The sequence below is a fragment of the Nycticebus coucang genome, chromosome 8, assembly GCF_027406575.1.
Source record: "Nycticebus coucang isolate mNycCou1 chromosome 8, mNycCou1.pri, whole genome shotgun sequence".
NCBI lineage: Eukaryota > Metazoa > Chordata > Mammalia > Primates > Lorisidae > Nycticebus > Nycticebus coucang.
In genome coordinates, this window is record NC_069787.1 from 56,634,296 (window position 1) to 56,650,453 (window position 16,158).

Below are 16,158 nucleotides of genomic sequence, written 5' to 3' on the forward strand. Positions count from 1 at the left end.
AACTGAGGCAGGCAGATTGCTTGAACTTAGGAATTTGAGGCCAGCCCGAGCAAGAGTAAGACCCCCATCTCTACTAAAAATAGAAAAATTAGCCAGGCATGATGGTGGGTGTCTGTAGTTCCAACTACTCTGGAAGCTGAGGCAAGAGGATTGCTTGAGCTCAACAGTTTAAGGTTGCTGTGAGCTATGTATTCTACCACAGTATTCTACCCAGAGCAACAGAGTAAGACTCCATTTCAAAAAAAAACAAAACTGTCTGAGGTAACTGCAACAGCAATGGATAGAATGAAAGGGAAAGCAAAGCAAACACTTCAAGTCTACTGAAGTCCAGGTAATAGCCAGGACTTTGTAAACCCATTGTTTGTTGTATTATACATTGCCTAGACCTTGTAAACCAGGCTAGCAAGGTAGCTAATAAAAAGAGAGGGTAGAAATAGCTAAACTTAGGTTCTTATTGATATTTCCAAGTTCTTACAAATGCCCATTTGACAAATAAGGAAATAGACCTTTGTAGAAGTAGACAGAATAGTCACGTAAATGGCTATTAAGCTTTATCTGGATCCCACGACGGAGTTTATTTGTCTAGGATGTGTATTAGCTCACTATTGCTGCATCACAAATCACCCTAAAACTTAGTGAACTAAAACAACACTGATCATTTATTTTCTCTGGCAATTACGCCTCATCAGGAACCCATGAGTTGCTTGGCTGGGTGATTCAGATTTAAGGACTTTCATGAATTGCAGTCATCTGAAGAGTTGCCTGGGGCTGATGGCTCCAAGTTCTAGATGGCTCTGTCATGGCTGGCAAGTTGGTTTGTCTTTAGATGGGCCTTTCTGCGGAGTTGTTTGTGTATGCAGGATATGCGCTCTGGTTTTCTCCACAGAAGTACCAATATGTAGCAATAGAATTTTATAACCCAGTGCTGGAAACCACTTGGACCATATTCTATTGTTAACACATGCCAGCCCTGTTTCAGTGCCAACTCTGCCCGTCTGTCAGATGTGTTGTTTTGGACCAGCACCTAAATTCTGAGTCTCTGTTCCTTTATAATGTAAAAATAACTGCTTCTTTTTATGACTGTCTTAAGGATTAACTAAAGTAAGATTAATAAAGGCAGTGTAGCACAATGAGTTGCCCCACAGTTGGTACTAATTTAGATATTATTTTCCTTCCCCTAGCCTTCTCAGGAAGCCTATGCTTATTCTTCCAAAGTTTAAACTGTCAACATCCCTTTTGCTTCTACCTCCGGAAAGGAGAGTCGACACCAACCCATACTACCTATCAGAATTCAGGGCAAACTAGAACTATTGTGAAGGCGGAACTCTGGTTTCTGAATGTCGACGCCGGTGCCCGGAACGTATTGCAAAAAGGACCGGAAGTGACGCTGGTGACTCTTTCCGTCACAGAGCGCATCGGTGAACTGCCAGAGCGACGATTCCCCAAGGGGTCCGGCGACCGCGTGGCAGTGGTGCGGGAACGCTCTGAAAGTAGAGCAGTGGGGCGCCCGGAGGTGTCGCGAGCCGAGCCCTCCCCAGCTATTCCATGCCAGGTTGGAGGCTGCTAGCGCAGGCGGGCGCCCAGGTGCTGGGTCGCTGCTCCGGCGGCCTGAATGCTGCCCGGGGCTCGGGGAACAGGTGGGTGTAGTCAAGAAAAGGGGCGTAGGAGTGAACCTTACTTGGGTCGGCGCAGGGACCACGGTCTGGTCTCCAACATGGAAGAGAAAGGGTCTCTGCCCGGTCATGGAGCACAGAAGGACCCTTAACTTACTAAGCCTTAGGGAACCTAATCACCAATCCCTTAGATCCTAAGGGATTGAAGGGGTGATTTCTTTTTTTAATGCTTATGAGCCACTGGCTATCAGCGAAAGTTATCAACAGCAGTAATAACATTTTCCAATTAGCCTTTACTTGTACTAGACGCTCTGTTAAGTGGCGCCTTATCTCATGTAGCCTCTCGCGAGCAAACTGCTATATAAGGTTTATAGGTAAAACTAAAGCTTAGGGAGAAGAAATAACTTGCCTAAAGTCGCCCAGCTAGTAAAATGGAAAATCGGGACTCTAATCTGCATCTGCCTGACTACAAAAGGAAAATAGACTGCAGAAAGTTTTACTTCTATTGTGACTCTCCTGCAAAATTACACCCCTGCTTCTTGGCCTCCAACTACCAAGGTCTTTTTTGCTATGTTGAGCTCGTTACATGTCTTTCGTGGCTCTTTAAACTTCGCACAGCCAGTTTTCTTCACTTCTCTGAGCCTAGCCTAGATCGTGTTATTGCAGAGAGGAGGTAAGCTTGTCTGACAAAGATCAGCATGCCACATTCTGCCAGGACCACTGGATATAAAGCTATTAAGATACACATTCAGATGGATAGTAGCTTCCCTTATATTTCGGTCAGAATTTGTTAGGAGTCTGTTTATCTGAGAGGAGAAGATGAAGAACTTTTTCTCCAGGGTAAACATTGATGGTTGAAATATAAGCCATATTATCATCATGAGGAATGTCAGGAAAAAAACTTATGCGGGTCCAAACCCAGATTACACCATCCAACACATGTGACTTCCCTTTCCTACGTTTTTCATGGAGCACCTTTTGAATTATGGTTTGGTTTATTTTTTATTTTTACAGAACAGACATCTGGCTTTTTGTTAGAAGTCTCCATGGTAAGAGTGCTACTTGGTGGGATGAGCATCTTTCTGAAGAAAATGTCCCATTTATTAAGCAGTTGGTCTCTGATGAAGATAAAGCTCAGTTAGCAAGTAAACTGTGTCCTCTGAAAGATGAACCGTGGCCTATACATCCTTGGGAACCAGGTGATTATTTTGTATTTGAGGAGTTCTCCTACTTGAAACACATTCAAAATCATAGCAACTGCTTGATAAATTTTTCATGTCTTCATTGTATCTGATTTATTGTGGTTTGGCTTGCAAGTTTATTTTCATCTCTCTAGCTTATTTTTTAGTGAATGTCTGATGATGATAAAGGCTTCCTTGTGTCGTTCAGCTAAAAAACACCAAGGAAGAAAGGTTGGAAGATTACAATGTGAATTGTAATGTGTTTTGCACAGATGTTTTCAGTTTGGGATGCTCTAGCACTCCAGATTTGGCATGCGTAACCTCTGAATTGGCTCTTTGTGTCTAGCAGGGGTCCTCAAACTGCGGCCCGCAGGCCACATGAGGCAATGTGATTGTATTTGTTCCTGTTTTGTTTTTTTTACTTCAAAGTAAGATATATGCAGTGTGCATAGGAATTTGTTCATAGTTTTTTTTTTTTAAACTATAGTCCGACCCTCCAACGGTCTGAGGAACAGTGAACTGGCCCCCTGTTTAAAAAGTTTGAGAACCCCTGGTAGAGGAATGCTAAACCCTTGTGTGGACATCCCAAGAATAATAGGCCTTTCCTGTTGAGTGTGTGGTCTTTAATTAGGGCTTACTGTGGCAATTGTATAGCAACCAAAAGTTCTTGGTGGAGCAGCTTTACCAATTTGTACAACAAATCTTAAGTATCATGTTGGAGACTGACATAACGTATTTTAGCAATATGACCATTTGTAGCATCTCTGTTGCTCCAGCCAACTTCTTAGATTTGGAGTGGTAGATATTTTCTAATGAGTAAAGGTGGATATGAATGGATACTAGGGAAGCATAATAATGGGTTTATCATGCTCTCTATTAATGCCACTATTTTAAAAGTTATCAATTTTTAATATATATTAAATAATATATCAACTTATATTTTATATTTATAAATATATATTCTATGTATATTTAGGGATATATAGAATCATATCATTTATATCAACTTATATTTTATTTTGTACATTTCTCATATTTGTTGATTTTGCAAATATTTATTGAGCACCAAGATACAATGCAAGGCATGGTTGAAGCCATATAATATCTCTAAGGAACAGTCTTGTTTTACTCTATGGATATATTAGCATATTTCTTACATGCCTGCTCCTTATATTGAAACTGAATTTTAGGAAAGATTGTTATTTCATGTTGTCAAATGTTGAAAAAGCTTTTGTTACCATTGACTTGGTTTTAATTGCCAGGTTCCCGTAGAGTTGGCCTTATTGCCTTGAAGCTGGGCATGATGCCTTTGTGGACCAAAGATGGTCAAAAGCATGTGGTCACGTTACTTCAGGTAAGGAAGAAATGGACTGTGTAAAAAATATGTATGTGTGCCAACATCTATTTGGGCAGACTTTAATTGGCAGTGTACATATCCTGAAGCGTGTAAATGCATGGTGAAGAAGAACGCAGTATCAAACATAAATAATATTAAAGAACTTCTGATGGTTTTAAGAATGTTCTGAATCTTGCCTAACTGGTGGCCTTTTGATGTTGGAATAACTGGGGCAATGAGTTCAAAAAAAGAAGTATAACTTAGCATTTCACAGATCTACCTGTTTAATTCATAATCAGAAAAAAATCTCAGTCTCATTTTCATTTATGGAGTTCTTTCAACTCCAAATTATATTTTTGATAATTTTACTAATAGAATGTGATACAGTTTTATCTGGGCAGGCTACATTTTGTTCGCTGAAATGAGGTATACTGTTATGATTAAGAATGTGGACCCTGAGACCAGAATCTAGTCATGGCTCTAACATGGTTCTAAAACTTACTAGCTGTGTCCTTGGGGCACTGTGCCTCATCTGTACAAAGATAGAATTTTATTCTATAAAAGAAATAATTAGACCTACCTCAAAGGGTTATTGTTAGGGTGCATAAAGTGACAGATGTTAAGCATTGAAAGCAATATTAAATAATAACTACTAGCTTCTGTTCTCTTTATCATTAGAAAGATCACTGATAAAGTTAGGAGACCATCACTTCCCAAATCACTTTGGACAAGTCAATCTTGGGGCCTCATTTTAAACAACTGGTTATATAGATGATTAAAGTAAAAATTCATGCACATAAATACTTAGAAATCTAATAAGGCACAGAGAATTTGCAAATCTTTAGTAAATTTTTACTGGCTCTGAATGATTGCGTATGGGACAATAGTTTCAAGAACTGAGGAACTTGGAGAGCTTTCAGGAACAGCTAATGGGATTGTAAATTGGTACGACCATTTCAGAAAGCAATTGAGCATTATGTGGTGAAGCTGAGATAGGTGAACCCTGTAGTCTAGCAGTTCTACTCCTGAGTATTGCTAGAAAGCTTGGATAGGTGGGCACCAGGATTCCTGCATTTAGAGCACCATCACAGTTAATACACCAAAACTGGAAATAACCTAAATGTCTGTAAATGAATTGTGGTATATTCATGTCATGGAAGGCTATACGACAATGGAAATTTACAGAGCAGAGCTACACACAGTACAGATGAACCTTACAAATATAATGCTTAGTGAAAGAAGTTAGACTTGGAAGAGTACATTACAACCTGATTCCACAAATGTAAAGTTTAAAGCAGGCAGTTTAATACATTATTAAACTAATACTTTCAAAGTATTATAAAGAAAAATAAGTGAATGATCATGTAAATGTGAAACATGTGAATGTGAAAAGGAGTGATTCTCAAACTTTATTTAGCCTTGGAATCATCTGGAGGGCTTATAAAACACTAAGATTCTGATTAGTAGATCGGGATTGGGGACTGGGAATCTGCATTTTACCAAGTTCCCAAAGGATGCTGATGCTGCCTGTATGGGGACCACACTTTGAGAACTCACGTTCCAACATAAAAACATGGATTGGAAAAACACATGGAGGCTTATGGAATTCTATTTCTTGGCCTGGATAATGGTTGTCTGCATATTTTCTTTATAAATATTCATTTTGTTATATATTTATGTACTTTTTTGTATTTCATTTTTTTTAAAGGTTTATTTATATACATACAGTAGAGCCTCCACAGTTCACCACCTCCTTAAGTGTACCTAATTTTCATGGACCAGACATGCACCACATACACGTATCAGCACTAGACCTAGTTCCTTATGTTGACCACCTCCGAATGTTGACAAGTTTGTTACAGTCTCTTGGGTGGCAGCTTACAAAGGCTCTATTTTAAAAGTGTGTTTGCTGTTAGAGGGATGAGATTAGGACTTTAGAGAATTCCTAATTGTCCTAGGGTTTTAAGTGGCTTGCTTGTGTGTAATGTTAAAATAGACCTAGTTCCTTATGTTGACCACCTCTGAATGTTGACAAGTTTGTTACAGTCTCTTGGGTGGCAACTTACAAAGGCTCTATTTTAAAAGTGTGTTTGCTGTTAGAGGGATGGGATTAGGACTTTAGAGAATTCCTAATTGTCCTAGGTTTTAAGTGACTTGCTTGTGTGTAATGTTAAAATATATCTTGGCACATGCTTACTTCTTTTGTGTTTGCTTGTTCAGGTACAAGACTGTCATGTCTTAAAATATACTTCGAAGGAAAACCATAATGGAAAAATGGCAGCCCTACACGTAGGAGGAAAAACCGTATCACGTTTCCATGTAAGGATGTATTCTTATTGGTTTCAGATCTGAATGCTTTTATGTTTTAAGAATATTCCACAGCCACAAACTTGCATTTTTCTATGTAGTAAATTATATATTTGGGAGCAGCAGTTGAGCTGAGCCATTTTGCACAGGAGAAAGAAGACTTAGTTTGCTCTGGTACCTCCCCTTGCATTTGTAACAAGTAACTGCCTCTTTTAAGTTACAGCGTTTTTACATCTATAAAATGGAAATAAAAATACTACTTACCTATGAGATTTATCACAAGGATGAAATGAGGTTTTCAGGTAGGCCTGGAATGTAACACACTCAGTAGCTTTCCTTATTTTGTTATTGTTTAATGTTTCATTTCGCTTTCTTCCTATAGAAAACTATCTCAGCACTTCACACTGACAGCATGTATGGATTAATTTTAGGTATTCTTGAAGGAGCTTTCAGTACTTGGGAAAAAGCAGAATATAAACCCACATCAGCTTTTTTTAATGAAGCATTTTTTTTTCTAAGTAGAATATTAGTAGAATTCTGAGTTTGTAGCTTAAATTAAAAAAATATGTCTAGTAAGTGACCTCTATTGGATGACTAAAAATAGAGAAAACCTTTCTACAAATAGTAATGGTTTTTACTAATGAGTGACAAAACATCTTTAAGTTTATTAGAACTTACTGCTTATCCCTAAGGCAAAGTTATTTTCATTAAAAATTGTTTAAAATGGGCTCGGCACCTGTGGCTCAAGCGGCTAAGGCACCAGCCACATACACCTGAGCTGGTGGGTTCGAATCCAGCCCAGGACCCACCAAACAACAATGACGACTGCAACCAAAAAGTAGCCAGGCGTTGTGATGGGCGCCTGTAATCCCAGCTACTTGGGAGGCAGAGGCAGGAGAATTGCTTGAGCCCAGGAGTTGGAGGTTGCTGTGAGCTGTGATGCCACGGCACTCTACCCAGGGCTACAGCTTGAGGCTCTTGTCTCAAAAAAAAAGAAAAAAGAAATTGTTTAAAATGAACATGGCCAGAAATTAGCATAGTTGATATACTGTCCACCTATCAAAACTAGCAAGTATGTATTGTGTACCTGCTAATTACTTGAACATTTATTTCATGTTGGATACCTAAGCATTAATCCTTTTACATTTGCTATCTTATGTAACCTTTTTAGCCTCTGAGGCTAAAGCAGTTTAATAAATCACTGTAGGCTACCCACTTCTAAGAGAAGTAAGACTCTAGACCCTTGGTTTCTTAACTGTGTCTTGGTATCAACCCTTTGGGAACTAATAGGCTAGTGAGCAAGATAGACAAATAAATCAGACATACCAGTACAGTATTGTAAATCCAAGAAGCACAGAACCAGAAATGGCCAATTTGCTTGAGGAAACCCTAGGTAGTTTCACAAGGAGGAGATCAGAAAGGGAATAGATGTTAAAGGCATGGCAAAGAGAATGGTCTCGGCAGAAACAAATACGTGAAAGAGCATGTGTGCTTGGGAAGCAAAATGTGATGGTGCTTCTTAGTGTGCAGGCCTGGGCCAGTGGGGGACGGTGGTGAAGAGGCAGCTGTCAAGGTAGAGTACCAAGGAGTTCAGACTTCATCCTGTAGACTTTGAGTTTTCTGAACTCTTTAACCAGTGCAGTAACTTGTTTAAATTGTTATCTTGGTTAACTAAAATTGGAAAAGTGATTGAGAGAGGACTTTAGGAGGTGTTTTTAAGCAAGTAGGGAAAGGTTGGTAAACCTTTTAAACCAAGGCAGTAACATTGGGGTTGGAGGGGCAGGGAATTGTAACGGACTGGGTGAGTTGTTGAGTGTATGGTGAGATGACGCAGGCATGTGGTTCCTAACTAAGCAACTGGGTCAGCGTTGTTAGGGTAACCTGAGATGGGGCAAGGAAAAGGAAGTTTTGAAGAAAAGATGTGTTTGAAATGTTTGTTCATAGAAAATCCAGCTGTATTTGTCCTACCAGTAATGGGAAATACTGATCATTCAATAGGTGGTGTAAAGTGTCATGTTGAGATAATCCATTCTGCTTCAATAGGTCTGTGAACATTACTTCCTCAGAAATATGAGGTAGTGGGAAAATAAGTGGCTATAAGGTCAAAATAGTTGGGTTCTAATCCTGATTGGTACCACTAGCTCCCCTTTAGTCATCTTTTGAATATCATTTTCTTACCCAGAAGAACAGGGACTAGGACTTGATAGTCTTCAACTTTTAGTTCTAGTCTTATATTGGGTCTGTGTATATTTTGGTTCTCAAGAAAAAAAGCAAAAGTTGAAAAAATATGTGCTTCTTAACTCAATTTAATTTATTGTATTTTACTTAGTGGTGAAGATATGTTATGGTTAAAATTTTATAAAAATAATAATTATTATTAATAATGTAGTACTAATAATTAAAACATTATAGAAGTGATAGTACTTAACATACTTCTACACTTGATACTGGTCTCCACATGTGTGGTCGCTACATATTTTTCTCTTTAGCTTATTCTTGTAGCTTTATTCTATTCATAGGTTTTGCAGTACAGCAGGGTGATTTGGATGCTATATTCTTATATTGTGGATTTTGACCCACTTACATAAATTTTAAAAATTATTCAGTTCTCTAACATGGTACTATAAAGGTTCTTCTTGCATGATTTCTTCAAGATTTAAATTTTCTAAGTCCAGAAGACATTTATTACAAATATTAAGAACAAGGCTTCCTCTTACATATTATAGCTCTTGGGGAAACTGCAAATAGATTGATCATAGAGGATTATTTTTGAACAAGACCTATAAATGTAAAATTCCAAATAACTTAGCATTTGGAAAAAATTGATTAAAACAGTTTTAATTACAATGGGTCTAGACTGTTAATTTTTTTTAATCTGTAAAGAATTTATGCCTCTAAGAAATTAGACTATTTCGCCTTTGCTATCTTGTATTATTATTATAAATAAAAACTGATGTGGTACACAGTGTTTTTGAATGAGGAGGTGAAGTGGCCTTGTAGTTGATTACATCAATTCATCTTAGGAGCAGAGAAGCATTTTCATTGTGGGAAGGGTAATTGTAGAGAACTTTGAAGAGGAAGAAAAGAATGCAACCTTATAGATGGGATTATCCAAGTGTGACCATGCTGTCAGTCTTTTAAATTGCTTTTTGAAATCATTTATGAATTTGAGGTTTAAAAAAGCGGGGAAAAGCCCACCTCTTTTATATAGTTTCTTGTTTAAACTCAACTTGAGCATTTGGTTTTTCTCATGGCTGATAAATTTTATAATATTTTGATTTTTTTTAAATAAGCATTCAATGTTAGTGAAACTGGAAGGTAATCAAGTAGTAAATGCTGCCTTGGTCCTTATGCTTCAGTCTAAAATTTACTTAGGTTAAGATGCTTATTTGTCTGTTTTATATTACTAAAAACGTAAAGGATTTTTCTCAAAAATTTTCTAGTATACTTTAAAGTCTGGTATTAATAAAATGCTATGCTTTTTTAAGAATATAAGAATGTTAAAAATAAATCTAAAAATCCATTCTAAGCTGAATTTAATACCTCAGGAAAATAATTTCAAGGAACCACGCTGATAAATAAAAATTTTGTGTTCTTGTAGACAAAGTATGATTGAAAAGGAAAAGCAAGGGCCTTGGGAGGAATGGTCTTAGTTTTAGATTTCGGTGTGGGGGAAGTGAAGCCATAGAGAACAATTAGAATGAATTTATATTAGGACTTCTGGAGGAAAAGATAGCTTCTTGACAGACCTTCATGAGGTACAAAAAAATCTTTAGTGGACGTAAGAGCAGAAGTTCTCAGTATTTGTCATATAGCCCTGCTAGAGAACCTCAGGGAGATTAAAAAATCAGAGTTCTATGTTTACAGGCCATTGCCACCCAATGTCAGGTCAACTAAAGAACATAGTTTCCTTACCCCTGGGAAGAGTGGGGTGCTGTGGCAAGGCTTCTCAGGGAGGGATCTGAGCAGGAATTATAACAGGAACTGCACTAGAGACATATATTTATATTTCCTGATGAGAAGAACTCCTGTTTATCAAAATATAACCAACACAGGTGTTCTTGCTATTTCCTCTTCTTCAGCTTCCCCTGGAACCATAAATGAAACTTCGGTGGGGAGATTATAAGGAGAGAGTGGTGTAGACAGATGCAGATAAGCATACATAGAGTACCACAGCCATTGAGGTTCATTTATATTCTGATGAAAGAGGTACTCTTCACATCCGGAAATAGAAAATGGTACCATGTTTTTGGCAAGTCATGTAACAATCTACAAGAACCTTAGAATTAAGGTAGAAGGAAAAATAATTCTTCGTTTTATATGGAACCAGAAAAAAAAAAAAAAACCCAAATAGCTAAGGCAGTTCTTAGTAATAAAAACAGAACTGGGGGCATCTGCCTACAGCCATAGTGATCAAAGCAACATGTTATTGGCACAGAAATAGAACCATAGATATCTGGAACTGAATAGAAAACCAGGAGATAAAACTAATATCTTGCAGCTACCTACTCTTTGATAAACCAACCAAGAACGTTGAGTGGGATAAAGAATTCAATAAATGGTGCTGGGAGAACTGGATATCTACATGTAAAAGACTGAAACTGGACTTGCACCTCTTCCTACTCAAAAAAATTGATTCAAGATGGATAAAATACCTAAATTTAAGGCATGAAATGATAAAAATCTTCAAGGAAAGCATGGGAAAAACACTTGAAGATAACAGCCTGGGGTAAGACTTTATGAAGAAGACTTCTGTGGCAATTGCAACAACAACAAAAATAAACAAATGAGACTTAATTAGACTGAAAAGTTTCTGTACAGCTAAGGAGACAACAACCAAAGCAAATAGACAACCTACATAATGGGAAAGGATTATTTGCATATTTTGAATCCGACAAAAGCTTGATAACTAGGATCTACAGAGAACTCAGATTAGTCAACATGAAAAAAGCCAACAATCCCTTATATCAGGGGTCCTCAAACTACGGCCTGCGGGCCACATCTGGCAGGTGTTTTTGCCACAGCTGCCTGTCTTGCTTAGCAGCCGATTCCTCCTGGCCCGCCAGGTGTTTTTGCTGCCCTGCCTGTCATGCTTAGCAGCCGACTTGTCAAGAGCTGCAGTGCTTATGTGTGGAATGTGCGCCAACTCTCCAACTCCACTCCTTCTCTCTGTCTCTCCCTGCCCCTCCTTCTCTCTGTCTCTTCCCCGCTGGGTGTTTTTGCTGTCCTGCTTAGCAGCTCACTAGTCCCGGCCCGCAGTGCACATGTGTGGAATGTTCCCCACACTCTCCAACTCCCCTCGTACTCTCCGACTCCTCTTCTCAGTCTCTGGTGTAATTGGAGGAGTCAGCCAGGTTGCCTGTGCAGAGCCTGCTGCTGCCTAAGGGCCGAGGTAAGAACAAGTTAGGATTTATTTATTTTTTATTTTTATTTTTTTTGAAGTTAGGAGGTCTTTTTTTTTTTTTGCAGGTAGGGGGCACCTTTTTTTTGAAGTTAGGAGAGCCTTTTTTTTTTTAAGTTGGTTATTTGGTTGGGGGTGGTTTCTGGGATAGTCAGTGCTCAGAGCTAATGGAAATGGTCAGAGCTCAGAGGTAATGCAAATAGTGCTCAGTGGTGATGATAATTGTAAGTGCTCAGTGTTAATGCAAATTGTTAGCGCTCAGTATTAATGCAAATTGTCAGCAGTCAGTGTTATCACAAATGGTCAGCAGTCAGTGTTATGCAAATGGTCAGTGTTCGGTGTTATCACATGGGAGCCCCAAACTGGTAATCTGCCCAGGCCCCATGGGAACTTAATCCAGCTCTGCAGACAGCCGCGGAGTAGGAAACCCAATTTAATTGACAATAAGTGCATTTATATTCTGATTGCTATTCAGTTGTGTATGATGTTGTGTGTTTTGTGCTATATAAGCCCTGGTTCACACTGTTGTGATCTCTGAGCAGTGAGAGTTCAGCCATATGCTTGTACGGCTGAACTCGCATTAGATTCGGAAGAAAAAAGGCATACATGCCTTCTTTTTTCCTGCAGTGGAATCTGATCGCATGGGTCTTCTCATGTGATTCCTGTGCGAGTTCACAGATTGCAGTGCGGTTCTCACAGGGTAGTGTGAACTGGAAAGGTGGTGGAGGAACCAGCTCTGTAATCGTGCCTGTTCCCACACTGCACCAGTGTGAACCCGAGGTAAAAGCAGAGTTCCACCATATGGGCACTGGCGAGGCCATAATGATGTGGACTGGCAAGGCTGCATTGATGGACACTGATCAGACTGCATTGATGGGCAGTGCAGTCTATATGTCTCTGTGTTGGCAAAGTTATTGCTGGTATCTTGTTTTTGGAGCACGGTATATATATATGTTGGTATTTTACTAATAGCAATTTGGAATCCCTAGGAAACAATGATATCAAGAAAGAAAAATTGACTCGGAGTGTAGGATATTCAAAGAATAGTGGACTTATGATTACTTTTTCATGCAGTACAAGGAAAGAACTGTGTGTTTGATATGTCAGAATATAGTGTCTGTGTTCAAAGAATACAATTTGCGTCAACACTATCAAACTCAACATAAAGATAAATAGGATTGTTGGTTGGAGAAGTGAGAAAAGATAAAATATCAAAACTGAAATATATGTTGACAACGCAGTAAAATACTTTTGTGAAGCAAAAGCAGCTAGATACTTCATCACTGCAAGCAAGTTTTCAAGTTGCCAAGCTAATAGCGTGCACTGGCAGATCATTCGTGGAGGGAGAATTTGTTAAAGAATGTCTTCCTTCTATTGCCAAAGAGATGTGTCCAGAGAAGGCTGATTTATTTAGTACAGTGAGTCTTTCAGAACTCTCAATTACACGAAGGATTGAAGAAATGGGAGACAATTTGTATCAGCATTTGCCAAAAACTTTCCTATTTTTCCTTGGCACTCGACAAAAGTAATGATGTTCGTGATTCTGCACAACTTCTAATTTTTATTCGTGGGACTAATGACTATTTTGAAGTCACAGAAGAACTTGCTGCACTGTAAAGCATCAAAGGAACAACTATAGGACAGGATATCTATGAAAAGGTTTGCCAAACTGTGAATAGTGTGGAGCTGGACTGGGTAAAACTAGCCAGTGTGACAACTGATGGTGCTCCTAGCATGGTGGGGTCTAAGAAAGGAGTAATTGCTCGCATTAACCAAGAGATGGACAAACATAACCATTCTCATTCAATGGCTATACACTGCTTCATCCACCAACAAGCGCCATGTAGTAAATCACTGAAGTGGGACTCTGTTATGAAAACTGTGGTATCTTGTGTTAACTTCATTAGAGGTAATGCACTAAACCACAGAAAATTTCAGGAATTTCTGTCTGAGCGAAATGTTGCCTGTAAAGATGTTCTGTATCACACAGATGTCCATTGGCTGAGTCGAGGGAGAGTTTTGAAACATTTCTATGACTTACTTCCACAGATTACAGCTTTTCTGCTTTCAAGAAACAAAGAAGTACCAGAGCTCAATGATGCAGAATGGGAAATGGTACTTTGCCTTTCTGACAGATGTAACAGAGCTACTCAACAGTTTCAGTGTGCAACTTCAAGGAAAGGGGAAGCTCATCTGTGATATGCAATGACATGTGAAAGCATTTGAAGTAAGATTAGGCCTTCTCATCAAACAAGTGAAGGAGGAAAATTTCTGCCATCTCCTCACAACTCAAAATCTGTTAGCGGAAAATCCATTGGTTGCATTCCCAAATAAAACATGTGTGGATTCACTGGAAAAGTTGCAAAAGGATTTCCAATTTAGATTTAAAGAGCTTCATCTCCATGAATAGGATATACAGCTTTTTCGTAACCCTTTTTCTATTGACAGTGAACATGTGGATACAATTTACCAAATGGAACTGGCTGAACTGCAGAATTGTGACTCTCTGAAAGATGCATTTAAGTCAAGCAGCTTTCCTAATTTCTATGTATCTCTCCCCTCTGAGACATATCCTAGTCTCAGAAACCATGCACTCAAAATGGCAACCATCTTTGGCAGCACTTATGTCTCTGAACAGACTTTTTCCAGAATGAAACATCTGATCTTCAACCAGATCTAGACTAACTGATGCACACTTGCATCACTTGTTACGACTAGCAGTGACAAATATGGAACCGGACATTGACCGTCTCATTAGCCAAAAGCAGGCCCATAGTTCCCATTGAATTACTGGTAAGTTTGTTGATTTAACTTTACTTCTTCTGCATTTTAAATATTGTATTTGTTCCCATTTTGGTTTTTTAACTTCAAAATATGATATATGCAGTGTGCATAGGAATTTGTTCATAGTTGTTTTTTTTTTTAAACTATAGTCCGGCCCTCCAACAGTCTGAGGGACAGTGAACTGGCCCCCTGTTTAAAAAGTTTGAGGACCCCTGCCTTATATCAATGGATAAGAGAAATGAATAGAACCTTCTTTAAAGAGGACAGACAAATGGCTAACAAACATGAAAAAAATGCTCACTGTCTCTAATTGTTAAAGAAATGCAAATCAAAACCACCCTGAGATATCATCTAACCACAGTGAGAATGGCCCACATCACAAAATCTCACAACTGAAGATGCTAGTGTGGATGTGGAGAGAAGGGAGCACTTTTCCACAGCTACTGGGACTGCAAACTAATACCTTTTTGGTAGGAAGTATGTAGAACCCTCAAAGAACTCAAACTAGACTTCCCATTGGATCCTGCCATCCCATTACTGAGCATCTACCCAGAAGAAAAAAAAATCCTTTTACCATAAGGCCAGTGATACTCAACCTGTGGGTCGCAACCCACAGGAACTGCATTAAAGGGTCTCAGCATTAGGAAGGTTGAGAACCAATGCCATAAGGACACTTGCACTAGACTGTTTATTGCAGCTCAATTTACAGTCACCAAAATGTGGAAACAGCCTAAATGCCCACCAACCCAGGAATGGATTAACAAGCTGTGGTATATGTATACCATGGAATACTATTCAGCCATTAAAAAAAATAGACTTTACATCTTTTGTATTAACCTGGATGGAAGTGGAACACATTATTCTTAATAAAGCATCACAAGAATGGAGAAGCAAGAATCCTGTGTACTCAAATTTGATATGAGGACAATTAATGACCTAGTACGCGGTGGGGTGGGGGAAGGGGAGAAGAAAAATAGGAAAGGGGGTGGAGGGTCACAGTGTATGACACAACTTTTGCAGGTAGGACACAATTATAAAGAGATTTTACCCAACAAATGTAATCAATGTAACCTGGTTCAAAAAACTGAAAAGAAAAAAATAATAATAGAAGAGGTAGATGGAAATAAGGTGTCTAACAGATTTTATTTTTAAGGACATTGGTTGTAGTTATAGTTACAATAGCAGAAAAAGACATGAGTGGGCATAAGAGTAGTAGGACCTACCAAGAGCAGGGAATAAGACAAAACAATAAAAAATGTACATTAGGACAGGAGGTGATATGTGCTTTGAAGAATAAGATCAGGCTGAGGAGACATCTAATGGAGTCTGAATAATTAAGAGAGCAAGTCATGCAAAAATGTGAGAGAATAGCATCCCAGGCAGAGGAAAGAATACATGCAAAGTTCTTGAGACCAATGTTTGTGTTCTTGGGCCAGTAAGATGAGCCAGGAGGAGAGTAGAAAATGAGTTCAGATTGCCTTGTAAACCCTGCAAGGACTTAGGATTTAGGACTTTATTCTCCCTGAGATGGAAACA

General features: G+C 38.7%; 1 protein-coding gene across 1 annotated transcript in view; it reads left to right on the plus strand.

Annotated features, from left to right (window-relative positions):
• The first annotated feature begins 1,408 nt into the window (after nt 1-1,408).
• The window catches only part of MRPL3 (mitochondrial ribosomal protein L3), a 47,466-nt gene continuing 32,716 nt past the window's right edge, over nt 1,409-16,158 (plus strand). The window contains exons 1-4 of the mRNA XM_053599883.1: nt 1,409-1,637; nt 2,628-2,812; nt 4,057-4,148; nt 6,351-6,449. Coding sequence (XP_053455858.1) covers nt 1,546-1,637; nt 2,628-2,812; nt 4,057-4,148; nt 6,351-6,449 — 468 coding nt within the window. The 5' untranslated portion in view covers nt 1,409-1,545. The remainder of the gene's footprint in view (nt 1,638-2,627; nt 2,813-4,056; nt 4,149-6,350; nt 6,450-16,158) is intronic.